Raw genomic sequence first — 13,666 nt, 5'->3', positions numbered from 1 at the left:
GCCATTTGCCCACCTTTCTGACGCCTATACCCAGTGTTGTATATGAATGAATGCCTACGCCGCCATCTGGACCTGCTAGACTCCGGGCTCGTGGTGAAGAACTAGATAGCTTTGACAAGCAAGTCTCAGCTCGGCCTGCCTCTTGGAAACGAGTAGACGAATAACATTTTGGTCTATAAGTTCAAGAATGAGGCATGAGAATGGGGAAGAAGAACGAGAGAATAAAGAACTAAATACCAATGACGGGTTCCATCTCGCTATGTCAAGCTTCTCGGACCTGAGAGTTCCGTCCCGCCTTCCATATATGCGCCCATATCTGTCTGTATCCTTGAACCATTAAGTCCGAATTGCGACCTAGCGTTGTGGTGTACTTAAGAAGCATACACATCCAAATTCGAGTAGTATCCAATCATGAGAAATCAATAAACCACTGCGTCCATTCCAGCAATATCAATGGCCCCAGACTTATACAACAGACTCACCGCTTTCGCTGCCCCGCGATTCCCCTCCTTGACAACGTCGGCTTCCCCAACTTTCGCTAACTCCACCAGACAAGATGGAATTCGATCCAAAGACGCGTAAGTTGGACCTGAAAGGTGGAATAAGTATGCCACTGACTCGCCCCAGCTCAATTCCTCACCTCGGACCCGTCGAGCTTCGCCTCGGTCTCGGCCGATGACCGATGGCCTGTCATTATTGTAAGCGTCTTTTTACTCTCAAGTAATCGCCAATGCTGACCACTGCAGACCGGTGCCATTGACGACCTAGCCCGGACTGTGAACACGGTATCCGATGCGGAAAAGGCCAAGGAGGGAAAGGGCATCATTGAGAAGCTTGCGACGTTGAAGTATGAGTTGCAGCATGATCGGCAATTGACGTAAGTAAACCCCGGATGGGGTTCGGATTTTCGAAAGATAGTTGCTAATACCTTGAGTGACTTCTTAGTCCCCTCGATGACGATGGCGAGTCCGATATTGCTTCGTATAACGAGGAGCTCAAGCAGCGCGGTAACCCCAAATGGCACGATGCGGCCTGGCTCTACTCCGAGTGCTACCTTTGTAGGCATCTCCCCGCAACCATTCCACCCCAAATACAGAATGGAGCTAACATGACGATCGCTGACCAGACCGCCGCGTCGAGACCTTCTTCTCCCTATCAAAGCACTGGAAGGGCTACGATGTCTTTGCCCGCCAGAAGATGTCCACCTTCAAGTCTTCCCGCCCAGCCGTGCTAGAGCTCGCCGCGCGGTATCGCGAACTGGCCCACGAAGCCGAGACCGGCAAGGGTGTGGATGGAAAGTCACCGGAACAAGTTGAACAAGCCGAGAAGCTGCTCTTCTCGGAGATGTGCGAGATCTGTCTGTGGGGAAATGCCACCGATCTCTCGCTCCTAACCTCCCTCACCTACGAGGATATCCAAAAGCTGCAGGGTTCGCAGGCGCGCCAGGCATCGCAGAAGAACATCATTGTCAACGACCTCGAGGCCGCGTTCAACGTGATGCAAAAAGCCCGCGTTGAGAAGAAAAATGGCGAGCGCCGCGTCGACATCGTCCTCGATAACTCCGGTTTCGAGCTCTTCGTCGATCTCATTCTGGCCGGATACCTACTCTCAGCGGGTCTGGCGACGACAGTTGTCTTGCACCCGAAGCGTCTGCCCTGGTTCGTGTCCGACGTTACGCCGAGGGACTTCTCGGACCTGCTCAACTCGATGGTTGATCCTCAGGCATTTTACACTGCGCCCGATGACTCGGGCAAGACATACCCCCCGCTCTCGGACAAGGAGGTCGAGGATGTCCAATTCCTGTTCCAGCAGTGGAGCAACTTCCACCAGGATGGTAAGCTCGTCGTGCGCCCGCACTCGTTCTGGACGACTCAGGGCTGCTACTGGCGTATGCCGCACGTTGCGCCGGAACTATTTGAGGACCTGAAGGAGAGCGAGCTCGTTCTGTTCAAGGGCGACTTGAACTACCGTAAGCTCGTCAACGACGTACGTATTCGATTAGCATCACTACTAATTTTCTCATCAATATCTCTTGCTAATAATACTTCCAGGCCCAATGGGACCCCACAACACCATTCACAACCGCCATCGGCTCCATGGGCCCCAAGTCCGGAATCCGCGTTCTGGCCTTCCGCACCTGCAAGGCGGATGTGGTCGTCGGTCTGCCCGCTGGCGAGGACGAGAAGCTTCGCCAGCTTCCTGGTGGTGGAGGTAGTGAGTCGCGGAAGTGGGCGTGGACTGGAAAATGGGCCGTCGTGTCCTTCTCCGACGGCAAGGCTTAAGATCTGAAAAGCGAGATATAAAAAAGATTTTAATGGAAGTGGTTTGGATGGATTTATGAGGGATTGGCTTGGATGATAGTCCATTGCATGGGGCCATAGCTCTCTTGTTCTTAGAAGTAATAGATCGCGAAGTGGTTATAGAATATGGCAAGGTTGCTTGTAGGTACAATAGCATTATTGTTCATAGCACGGCCTATTTCCAACCTGTGCAACAGAAACACAAAGAAAATAGACGTCCTGAATAACAAAAGAGAAATCCAAGATATGTGACTCCATCTTAACCCTATACTCAGTCCCCATACTCGCTCCTCCAAACAACAAGAACCAGTCAAAAGGAAATCCAACACCATCCACACCAGTCTCGCATCCCAATGTAAACCAAATCAGAAATAACAAATCTCAACCTGCTCAGTATGTATGTATGGCAAAGAAACGATGAATGAATCACCTCAATAACTCCCCACCACTATTCTCTTTCCCCAACGCCTTAACCTTCCGACTATCCTGCTTCAACTTCAACCTCGACTTAGCCGCAGCCACACGCTCCGGCGACAAAGTCTCGCCTCTCATATCCGCCAGACCCGTCCGTCGAAGACCGCGCTCCCCGGCGGTAATAGTGGTGTACCCGGCATATGCAGGGCGTGAGGATTGGAGAGGGACAGCGGACATCGAGTCTAGCGCGGACTTGATGTGTGTGCGGGGACGGTGGGTGAGGTTTCCGTAGCGGTTGTCAGAGGTAGTATCTGTAGTTTCGCGTCGGTAAAGAGAGCGGTAGCTTCGCTGCTTTTCGCCCGTGTTGAGGTACTTTTGATGATTGCGGTCGAGGGGTTTCAGGGCTGGAATTTCTGGTGGAGAGGATGGGGGGACTGTGGTTTGATTGGTGCGGTGTGTAGTGTGTGGTTTGGGGAGGATCTCGTTTAGATAGTGCGTGACTTCGTCGTCGTCGGCTGCGATGTTTCGTGCGGTGCGTTTGACGTCGATGGTACCCGTTGTTGCGTTGCGGGTGTGATGGCGTTGTTCTCGGGCCTTGGAGCGTGGGCTGGGGCTTGGGGGTGCGTCGAGGTCTTCTGTGGCCTCTTCGTCTGGTAGTGGGTGATCTTGCATTGCGAAATCGTGCACATGGACACCGTCGTATGCTTTGCGCGGACTGAGGGAATGCCGTTGCTGTGGCCGCAGGGTTGGGATGCTGCGGTCAGATGCAGATGCCCTGATCTTCAATAGATCTATTTGGGTTTGCATGCGGCGACGCTCTTCGTCGAAGCTGGCCCGCAGCTTCTCTTCTGAATCCCGGTGCTCTTGGGTAGTGGTCTTGAGTTGATCGCGATACTCTTGGATACGGGCCTCGAGTTTGGTCTCTCTTTGCTTCAGCCTGGTCTCCTTCTCCTTGCGTCGGCCCTCGTATCGTGACATTTCTTGCTTCACACGCGCCAAGGTTTGTTTGAGAGTGTTATTCTCCTTTTCGAGCTCCTGCGCTTTCTTTTCGGAACTTTGCGCGAGGCTCTGCAGCTTGCTAAGATCTGGGTTCTGGCGCTTCAGCTCTTCAATTTTTGCATTCGCTTGTTTTAGCTCCTCCTGGGCTTTGCGTAGCTCTTCTGAGGAATTTGACGAGCCTTGTTCTGATGGCTCTTCCTTGGTCGAGTCTGTTGTCTTCACCACGCCATCCTTAATCACGCCTTGTTGCTCTAGCGTGTTGCGCAAAGAAGTAACTTGCTGCTTGTATTGCAGTGCCAGGGTGGTCTGCTTGGTCAAGTCTTGGATCAATTGCTCCTTGTCTGCCTTGGATCCTTCACCGACAATTGTGGCCGCAAGGCGTGACACTTGACGCTCCATATCTGCCACTTTCTCTTCCTCTTCTCGAAGTTTATCTGCCAGACGCAACGCCTCTGAATCCTTCTTTCGAGCATAGGACTTGGCGATTGATCGGTAGTGGATGAGCTTTTTGATCTCACGATTGGTTCGCACGCGATAATTGTCGAATTCCGTCTTCCAATATTTGCCAGACTCCGACCGTGGCTCATCTAAATTGATAGTAACATCTTCCACGCCCGGTTCGTCCTTCGATGCAGGGAGTACAGCGGGTTTTGATTCGGACGAATTATCTTGAGTAGATTTGGCCGACTCGGCGTTTTTCGACGCGTTCTCACGAGCGTCAAGAAGAGTCTGCGTAAGTTTGCTTGGTGGCTTCCCATTGGCCGATCCCGACATCCATTGTGCAGTAATTCCATTTGGATTCGGTGGTGTTTTGGGGGCCCGGCTAGATTGACTGTCGCGTTTCCCTTCATTGTCAACCACGCCCTTACCAAAGGAGACTGTTTTGCGACGATTGGCAATGGTGCCGGGCGTGACGAGTATGCTCTTGGTGGGCGAACCCGCGGGGTTGAAGGTAGAATTGATGTCTGTTTTCGGGGGCTCCTTCTCGATAGTGATGGGCTTGGTGGTGTCACTCTTGCTGCGTTGGTGAACCGACGGTTTCGGTTGAGAGGCGCGTTCCTTTTCCTCCACGTTCTCCTTCTCTTCCTCCTCAGCACCGGGCGTGCCGAATAAAGCGCTCTTGAAGGCGCGCATCGCGAACACAGGAGCTGGTGTCTCGGGGGGCTCCAGCACCTTGGAGGTGTCTGAACAAAGGAAGAGTGCTGATTAGTATACGGGATTCAAAACTAATCATAGTGTACCACCTACCTGCAGCCCCAGCCTCGTTCCCCTTCATCCAGTCCAACATTGTTGGGTGCTGAGGTCGGATGGGGATGTGGAGGTTTGTTTACTGACGCGCGGGAGAGCTAAAAGGCTGAGGTCAGCGCTTATCGATTAGTTAGCGGCCCGCCCGGACACCAACACGAGGGAAAAGACCCTCGAAGGATGCTGCCCCGTGGCAGCCTAGCCAAGAAGCAGATCAGTGTATGAGTGTATTGTTTTCAATCGGTGACCAAATAAGTGAGTCAGAAGAAATTGAAAAGGAATAGAGGTTGAAAGTGATATAAAGGCTGGGGGAGGAGGAGATGATCAGATCATGCTTACCTCCTCACATTGCTTCTTCTCTTCGTGACCGCAGTCTGCAACGTGACCTACCCACATAATCTACAAGCATAATCCTCTCTATACCTACCTACTCTACCTACTACCACCAATTCTTCAAAATGCCTCTCTCACAGTCTTCAATCATTCGCATGATGGCCACTGCCCTGGCCACTCTATTCGTCGGCTTCGGTATCAACGCGATTTTCAATCCCGACGGTGCTCTAGCCATCTTCGAGCTCCCAGCTCCACCAGCAGACCGGGTCCTGGTGGACAGCCTGATGGCGGTGTATGGAATTCGAAATGTTTTCATCGGCTTTGCCATCTATGCATCTTCATTCTTGGGCACTGCTCGGTCTTTGGGCTGGACGTTGATCGCAGCTAGCGCCGTGGCATTTGGGGACGGGGCCATTTGCTGGACGCATGGACACGGCCAATGGGGACACTGGCAGTATGCACCCATGTTCACCTTGCTGGGAAGCATGATTCTGGGGGTCTTTGATGGGCCCTGGGCCTTTTTGACGGGGCAGAAATAAGAATTCCGAGTGGAGGTACACTTATTCTTTACGGCTGCAGTGCCAATCGAGTCGAGTTTAGCTGGAGGGACAACGCAGACGGTCCACTCTTGGGCATGTGGTTATGTAATTTGGTTGTTTGCTATGAAGCTCTTGCTTTTCTGGATATTGTATATCATAAAATGTAAGAGTCTTGAATGAATTTTAAAGCAATTGAAAGTATTTATTATCTAGAATTCCCTATGTAAATCAACTGTAAAGTATAGTTCTCTTTGTATCTGTAGAAGTATAAAACTGCAAACGAGACAAACTCAGGTGCTCTCCCCTTATCGCTCTATCGATAAGGCCGATAAGGCACCGTTTGCCCACGCCCTTCGGGGCTGACCGCCTGTTTTTAGTTGCCCGCGAAAAAAGACCCCCTCCTCTACTTTAGTCTCCGACCGATTTCTCTCCTTGACCTTGATTTTACTTTATTACTCCAGATCCCGATTTCTCCATGTCGTACCTCCATTCCCGGATGTAGGGCGACTTCGCGCCACGCCCCGCGATGTCTCCCAAACAAAGGAAGAAAGCTCCCCGCGTGAAAAAGCAAACATCTTCTGCCTCTGATTCCTCTTCCGTTACGTCCCCCGTAATAGCAACAACCAATTACCGTGAAATCCACCTCAACGAGGTCGAGGCCCTTCGTTCCATTTATGGCGATGATTATGAAGAGGTCGAGAACCGCCGCTCAGCATGGCAGGTGGGTGGAATTATTGGCTTGAATCTAGCGCTCGAGCCTCTATCTGATCTGTGATCTCTCTAGCAATCCTCCAACGTAACTTTTAAGCTCCACCTCCGAGCTTCCTCGAATCCAGACGTGTATCTCGTGCTTCTTGTCGAGCTGCCAGCTACATATCCCAAAACAGTCCCCAATCTATCGCTGCAGAAACTCGATGACCTTCGCGAAAATGCCCGTTCTCGGATTACGAAGATTATTCGGGACAAACCGAGGACCCTTCTCGGCAGTGAAATGATCTATGAGCTAGCCGTGTCTATTCAAGATGTTTTGGAAGATGTTGCGCAAGCTCGTGAACAGGATAAAGATTTACCCAGCTTGGAGGAAGAGCGCATGGAACAAAAGGCTGCCGAAATCCACCGCGCAGAACTCGAAAAGCAAGAAGAACTGCGGAAACAAGAGGCTGCGAATGTGGAAGAAGCGCGTGCGCTCCAATTAATGCTCGAGGACAGAGCTCGACAACGAAACAAAGCTCAGATCCTGCGGCGCAAGAGTCGGACCGGTGGAGTCGATTCGAATGACGTTGAAGATCTTGTGGAGAATACCCCGGGCGCAATCACTTTCGACCCGCCTATCTCGGTCAACGATACCGACGAACAACCGTTGTTGTTCCGTGCTGTACATGGCAAGACTTTGCTGCAATGCAAGCAGGGCAAGAAAACGTTCACCGTAAGACCCGTCGTGTCCGAGGGCAGGTGCCACGTACCTCTTCTCGTTCTCAAAGAGATCCTTCTGAATGAGAAAGGCTCCGACACACTCACATTCCGAGAGCAAATGCGATCTAGTGAGGATAGATTAGAGGGTTTGAAACGACTTCGACATCCAAATCTGGTCGATTTTGTGGGGTTCAAGATCATTCGCCCTCTCGGCCACTTTGACCCTCCCGATAATGCCTGGACCGTACTTGCTCTTCTGGAATTTGCAAACAAGGGCTCACTTTCGGAGCTTCTTGATATTGTTGGAACCGTCGCTGCCGAAACTCTCCGAGGCTGGATGATACAACTCCTTGAGGCGTTGGAATTCTATCATCGAAGTGGATTCGTCCATGGAAATATCCACTGTGGTCGAATTATGCTGTGCAGAAACACTTCTGGTGGGACCATCGTCAAGCTTGAAGCCAGCGTTGAAGAAGCCCTACCAGATTCTCCTAGCGGAAAGCGGTCTCTGACTACGTCCAAGTCTCCGCTGTGGTTGCCTCCAGAGTTGACCCAAGAGGGTGCCGCCCCGACCATGAAGACTGATGTCTGGGACCTTGGCATCATCCTGCTACAGATGGCGTTTGGAAAAGATGTCCTTTTGCGGTATACCTCGGCAAATCAATTGATGGTCTCGCTGGGACTCTCCCCTCCGCTGCAAGATCTGCTTCGAGAATTCTTCCGACCAGACCCCAGGAAGCGACCGACTGCCTTTCAACTACAGCCGTCGGAGTTTTTCCGAGTAGACGCGCCTTTGACGATGCGCGATCGGTCTTCGAATTCAGTATCATTGCAACGACGGCCGCGACTCGACTCTTTTGGGGCTATGCCAGCCTTCTCACGGTATCATCAAGACTTTGATGAGGCTGGCCACTTGGGCCGCGGCGGATTTGGACAAGTCGTCAAAGCCAGGAACAAACTGGATGGCCGCTTCTATGCCGTGAAGAAGATTTCTCAGACTTCTGCAGCAGCACTGAAGGATACACTTTCGGAAATTATGCTTCTATCGCGGCTGAATCATCCTTACGTCGTGCGGTACTATACTGCATGGCTGGAAGAAGACTTCAACCACATCGAAGAAGAAGCTATTTCGTCTACCGAGGGTGACCCATTCGCCAGTCAGGACCACCGTGGATTTAGCACTGGTGGGCTGGACTTCATCAGCTCCAGCGGGTATCCAAAGATCGAATTCGCCGCTTCGGACAGTGAGGATGAAAACGAGGGAACAATCTCGAATGGAGTAGGTCATGATACTCCCGAGACCTTTGAGACCGGCAGCGGCACCGAACACAGCGGTGAACTCAGTCACGCACAGTCTGGCTCATACGGTCGACCTATCCTGACTACGCTTTACATTCAGATGGAGTATTGTGAGAAACATGTGAGTTGGAAACTCTGTAGATCAAAATTCAGATGCTGACTTTGTACACAGACACTGCGTGATTTGATCAAAAACGGACTGTACGATGATATAGACCGCTCTTGGCGCCTTTTCCGTCAAATTCTCGATGGCTTGAGCCACATTCACAGCCATGGCATTATTCACAGAGACTTGAAGCCCGATAATATTTTCATCGATGTCGCTAACAATCCCCGCATCGGAGACTTTGGTCTTGCTACGAGCGGCCAGTTCATGACTGCAGTACGCTCGTCCGCAGCAGCAGACTTTGAAGGAGACTTCACTCGCAGTCTGGGCACAACCTACTACGTTGCACCTGAAATGAAGTCAGGACTACCGGGACACTACAACGAGAAAGTCGATGTGAGTATTACTTGCCAGAGCTAAATTTTTCATATGCTGATCCCTATTAGATGTTCTCCCTCGGGGTGATCTTCTTCGAGATGTGCCACCCACTGTCTACTGGTATGGAGCGCGATCAAACCCTACGTGCGATCAGAGAAAGATATCATACTCTGCCATCTACATTCCAACAGTCCGAAAAAGTCGTCCAAGGGCAGATCATCGAATCCCTGTTGAGCCATAATCCGGCTGAGCGTCCCACGGCTTCCGAGCTCCTTTCCAGTGGTCGAATTCCTCTCCAAGTTGAAGAAGAGACATTCAGACGCGCTATTGTGCACTTGTTGTCTGATCCAAATTCTCCAGACTACAAGAAGATTCTGTCTGCGATATTCTCACAATCTCCGAAGAAATTCGAGGACATTGCCTGGGATATGGAATCGCAAACAACGCCAGCAGCCAACGAGCTTCTCGTCCAGGGGCTTGTCAAGAAGCGCCTGACTTCTATTTTCCGCAGACACGGTGCGGTAGAATCGCCAAGACAAATGTTGTTCCCACGATCTCAGCACTATTCTTCCGGCGCCGTGCGCTTGTTGGATGCTTCGGGCAATCTGTTGCAATTGCCATTTGACCTGACGGTCCCCAATGCACGAGCGATTCCCCGGCAGGATCCTTCCCTGGAGAAGACATTTGCCTTTGGAACCGTTTACCGAGAGTCTACTCACGGTAGTGAGCCTCGGACTCATCGGGAAGTTGACTTTGATATCGTGTCCTACAACACCTTGGATCTGGCATTGAAGGAAGCAGAAGTAATCAAAGTTTTGGATGAGATTATTGACGAGTTCCCACCTCTTCGGTCTGCAACGATGTGTTTCCTGGTCAACCATTCCGACCTCTTACAGCTCATCATGGAATTCTGCCGTATTACTCCTTCACAAATACCGCTTGTGAAGGACGTCATCAGCAAGCTGAACGTCGGAAAATGGACAATGCAGAAGATCCGAAGCGAGCTCCGATCTCCGTCGATCGGAGTCGCGTCGACTTCATTGGATGATCTTGCGCGATTCGACTTTAGAGATTCTCCAAAAGAGACCCGTCGCAGGCTCCAAACCATCATGGAAGGCACCGAATTTGCTGAGCGAATTCCTCCTATCTTTGCTCGCCTCAATGTGCTTATGACATACTTGCAGAGCTTTGGGGTCAAGCGCAAGGTCTACATTAACCCGCTCAGCAGTTTGCATGACAAGTTTTATCGAGGCAGCATACTGTTCCAGTGCGTTTTTGATAGCAAGAGACGTGACGTCTTCGCTGCGGGTGGCCGCTATGATCGTTTGATCCAGGAATTTGCGCCAAAGGTTCTCTCCAATCGGCCACAGGCTCATGCAGTCGGGTTCAATCTCAGCTCGGACAGACTGGGCTCTTCAATGGCCGAATACCTGAAGTCTAGGGCACCATCGAAGGATGTTGAGTCTGGATCTGAGCTGTACTGGACAACTCGAAGAGTAAGTCAAAGCATTCCGCTATTCCCTAATCTCATACTTGCTTACTGACATTCAAAAAACAGTGCGACGTCCTCGTGGCAAGTTTCGACGCAACCGTCCTCCGCACAATGGGCGTCAAATTAGTCGAAGACCTATGGGCCAACGGAATCAGCGCCGAGCTTGCAGTGGATGCTTCATCTCTCGAAGAGTTAATGGCCAAATACCGAGAACACAATCATCGCTGGATTGTAATTGCCAAGCAAGATAGCAAAGAGCGAGGCTACAAAGTGCGGAATCTCGTCCGTAAAGAGGAATTTGATATTCGCAGCTCTGAACTTGTCCCGTGGCTTCGGGCTGAGGTGTTAGCCCGCCATCAGCGTGAGGGGACTTCTGATCCTCGCCAGGCTCGTCAACCTGGTCAACAAGACGCGCTTTTATCGAATGAGAAGGCGAATGATGTGCGCATTCTTGTTCCTCAACATCGAAGCAAGAAGACGAACCGCAGGAATATCGTCGAGTCGGGTATGTCTTGAAACCTCCGGTTGCTAACAATTATATCATCAACATGTCACTGACATCTGCCATGCAGCTCTTCTACGCTCCCGCGAAGTCGCCGAAAACGCTCGCAACGGCCCCGTGGCTGCAATCGACACCCGCGACGACGTCCTCGACTCCATCCGCGACACCAGACTCTCCGACCCAGACAGCTGGCGCACAGTCATCCAAAACGCGCCCTTGACCGAACGCAAATATCTCAGCCAAGTGTACGAATTACTGAGCGACTTGGCCTCGGAGAATCGCCTTGATGATAGCAGCGAGGGCTGCAACAATGCGTTTATCTACAATTATCGAACGGGGTCGTGTGTGTATTATGATCTTGGTCCTTGTGACAGGTGAATGAATGAATGATTTAGGATATGAATTGTGGAGTGGAGGTGGGGAGTTTTTATGTTTGTCTTTTGATGGCTTTTGTTTCTTATTTGATGGTCTGGCCTGGCCTGGTCTGCATGGATAGGGGTCTACTTCATTGCATTTGCATTGTTATGTCGTTACATCATCCGGGTGGAATCGTTTTTGTTTGTTTTATTAATCAACACTTGGTTATGAAACCCCCCTCTCAACAGCTACACCTGCTATTAGCTTTGTTTTTAGCGAAATGTTCAGGACTATACCCCGTGATGAACTACGTTGATAGATTATCCATTGTTCTATGATTCTATGGAGCAGATTCGATTTGATCAATTTCTTTGCTTCCAATTAGATGTAGGTGTATGCCGTAGATAGAAGAAATCTTTCCTTTTAGACTCCAGAGGTATCGATGCTATTATACATGAAGAGATCGCAAATGTCACAGTCGGTTGAAGTCCCCGAGTAAGATCTAGCTGCAATTGCGAGAACTTAATCACTCTCGTCATCACTTCCATAAGCCACCAGCGGCCCACCAGAGCTCTTTGGTGCAGCCTGCGTCATCACATTACTTCCAGCCATACCCCGAAGAGCCGCCAGCGTCGCACTCGAGAAAATGCCGCCCTGAACTTCTGGCTCAGGCTCCGGCTGAGCTTCTGCGCCCGCTGATCCCCTTTCGAGCAGAAGTGACTGCTCGGGTGCCTCGAGCTGACCATTTGTTGGTACATCCTCGAGCTGTCGCGTGCGTGCATGCCACACGTCATCCGGTACATCGTAGCCTTCCAATCCGAATGTGCCTTCGATCTTCTTCCTCTTCTTGGCCTCGGGGTCGCGGCCTTCGATCTCCGCTACGAATGCGGCGGGGAGGGCTCTCCTGACTGCCTCCGCGGCTTGCTCTTCCAGTCTTCGTGCCTCGCGCTTTTGTGATAGAGGGTTCGGGTCGACGGTGGCCCATCTAACGTTTAGGATCTCATCGTGGTCCAGGCTTTGATGTGACATCGCTTGCATCTATGGTTGGGTTAGCGTTGGATTTTTGGAACGGGCTAGGGTAAGAGATACTCACGGCGAATTGCGCATTAGCCTCGTTGGAATACGTAACGAAAGCAACACCTTTGCCCTGTTGACTTTCGTTAGCTTTTTGTCATGTAGAAATCATTAGAGGTATATTTGAACTTACTGTGAGAACGCGGGTTCGCTCAATTTGCCCCCATTCTGCAAAGTGGCGAGCAACTACTTCCTGCAAGTGCGTTAGTGACTGGTACACTAGCCATAACAAATTGATGGTCAACTTACTTCAATATCGTCTGTAACGTGGATACGTCCGACGTAAAGAGTACGGTTGACTGAAGGAGAAACAGAGTTAGTAGGCCATCGTCGAGTCTAGCCACCAGCTATAGCTGTATGGAGAGCAATTGAAATCTGGCGATAGTATACGAACCTCGGGTAAACGCTCCAACACCACTCATATCATCTCTAAAAAGTGACAATCAGAATCCGAATAGACAACGACGAGCCAAGAATCCGAGGGAAATAGCTTACCGATAATCCTGGTGCTTATCACGCCCAAACGCATCAACACTAGGATTGAAGTGATCATGAATCGTCGGAATGCGGTGCAAATACTCGCAAGCCGGACCCTTCCAACATTGGCCCTTGCTGAAATAAAGACAAAAGTATGATCCCGGCACTTGATCGGCCTTGGTGTACCCCGAATCGCGCGCGACGTTGCATCGGGATGGCGCAGGTTGATCCAACCCATGTTTATCCTTTGAGTCACCTCCACTCCATTTGCTGTACCAGATGTTCCAGAGCTCGCCCGTTTGAGCGGGAGGCTCGCTCTTCACCGTGGAGGGATCGACTTGTACGCGCGCGGGCTTTTTGCGACGCCGGATGATTTTTTTGGTCTTTTTCACGGGTTGAAGAGCTTGTTCGTCTCCTTCGGTGTGCGCTTGTGTGGGCTCGAGGTCGGCGACCGCATTGCTGGGCTCGGTCGTTGTGTCCATTGTTGAGTGTGAATTGTATGGCCAAAGGGCAGGTCGCGATTGAGGTTGATAGAAGGAAAGAGGTGAAACGATCAGGGGCGGTGAGACGAGCGGTGAAATAATATTGCCCCGCTTGGTGGAATCGACCGCCCGCTATTTTTGGCTTACATAAGGGATTTGGCGGGCGAACAACTTTCTCGCTGGCGTTGATATTCGCGAGACTCGTGCGATTCGGGGCCTTGCAAGCTGATCAAACAGTATTCACGATCACAGCTGT

At 51.1% G+C, this 13,666-nt stretch overlaps 5 protein-coding genes across 5 annotated transcripts; 3 read left to right on the top strand and 2 right to left on the bottom strand.

Annotated features, from left to right (window-relative positions):
• Positions 1-556: 556 nt before the first annotated feature.
• Positions 557-2,282, top strand: N7496_003688 (damage-control phosphatase ARMT1 family protein; the record flags this gene model as incomplete). Its single annotated transcript, XM_056696619.1, has 6 exons — positions 557-578; positions 628-698; positions 747-877; positions 946-1,058; positions 1,127-1,986; positions 2,052-2,282. 6 exons carry the CDS (start codon positions 557-559, stop codon positions 2,280-2,282), a joined length of 1,428 nt encoding a protein of 475 aa, XP_056558831.1.
• A 444-nt stretch (positions 2,283-2,726) lies between these two features.
• Positions 2,727-5,001, bottom strand: N7496_003687 (uncharacterized protein; the record flags this gene model as incomplete). Its single annotated transcript, XM_056696618.1, has 2 exons — positions 2,727-4,897; positions 4,962-5,001. The coding sequence occupies 2 exons, from the start codon at positions 4,999-5,001 to the stop codon at positions 2,727-2,729; spliced, it is 2,211 nt and encodes a 736-aa protein (XP_056558830.1).
• A 415-nt stretch (positions 5,002-5,416) lies between these two features.
• Positions 5,417-5,830, top strand: N7496_003686 (DUF4267 domain-containing protein; the record flags this gene model as incomplete). The annotated part of the gene is made up of 1 exon (XM_056696617.1): positions 5,417-5,830. One exon carries the CDS (start codon positions 5,417-5,419, stop codon positions 5,828-5,830), a length of 414 nt encoding a protein of 137 aa, XP_056558829.1.
• Positions 5,831-6,356: 526 nt separating this feature from the next.
• On the top strand, positions 6,357-11,398 carry cpcC (putative protein kinase (Gcn2); the record flags this gene model as incomplete). The annotated part of the gene is made up of 6 exons (XM_056696616.1): positions 6,357-6,551; positions 6,615-8,663; positions 8,715-9,044; positions 9,095-10,522; positions 10,585-11,023; positions 11,091-11,398. The coding sequence occupies 6 exons, from the start codon at positions 6,357-6,359 to the stop codon at positions 11,396-11,398; spliced, it is 4,749 nt and encodes a 1,582-aa protein (XP_056558828.1).
• A 501-nt stretch (positions 11,399-11,899) lies between these two features.
• On the bottom strand, positions 11,900-13,410 carry cwc2 (active spliceosome conformation promoter CWC2; the record flags this gene model as incomplete). Its single annotated transcript, XM_056696615.1, has 6 exons — positions 11,900-12,415; positions 12,471-12,524; positions 12,585-12,644; positions 12,701-12,750; positions 12,846-12,880; positions 12,947-13,410. The coding sequence occupies 6 exons, from the start codon at positions 13,408-13,410 to the stop codon at positions 11,900-11,902; spliced, it is 1,179 nt and encodes a 392-aa protein (XP_056558827.1).
• Between the last annotated feature and the right edge of the window lie 256 nt (positions 13,411-13,666).

This window comes from Penicillium cataractarum, assembly GCF_028827025.1.
Source record: "Penicillium cataractarum strain IBT 29864 chromosome Unknown utg000002l, whole genome shotgun sequence".
In the NCBI taxonomy this organism is placed as follows: Eukaryota; Fungi; Ascomycota; class Eurotiomycetes; order Eurotiales; family Aspergillaceae; genus Penicillium; species Penicillium cataractarum.
This window is presented reverse-complemented; position numbering and strand designations above follow the sequence as displayed.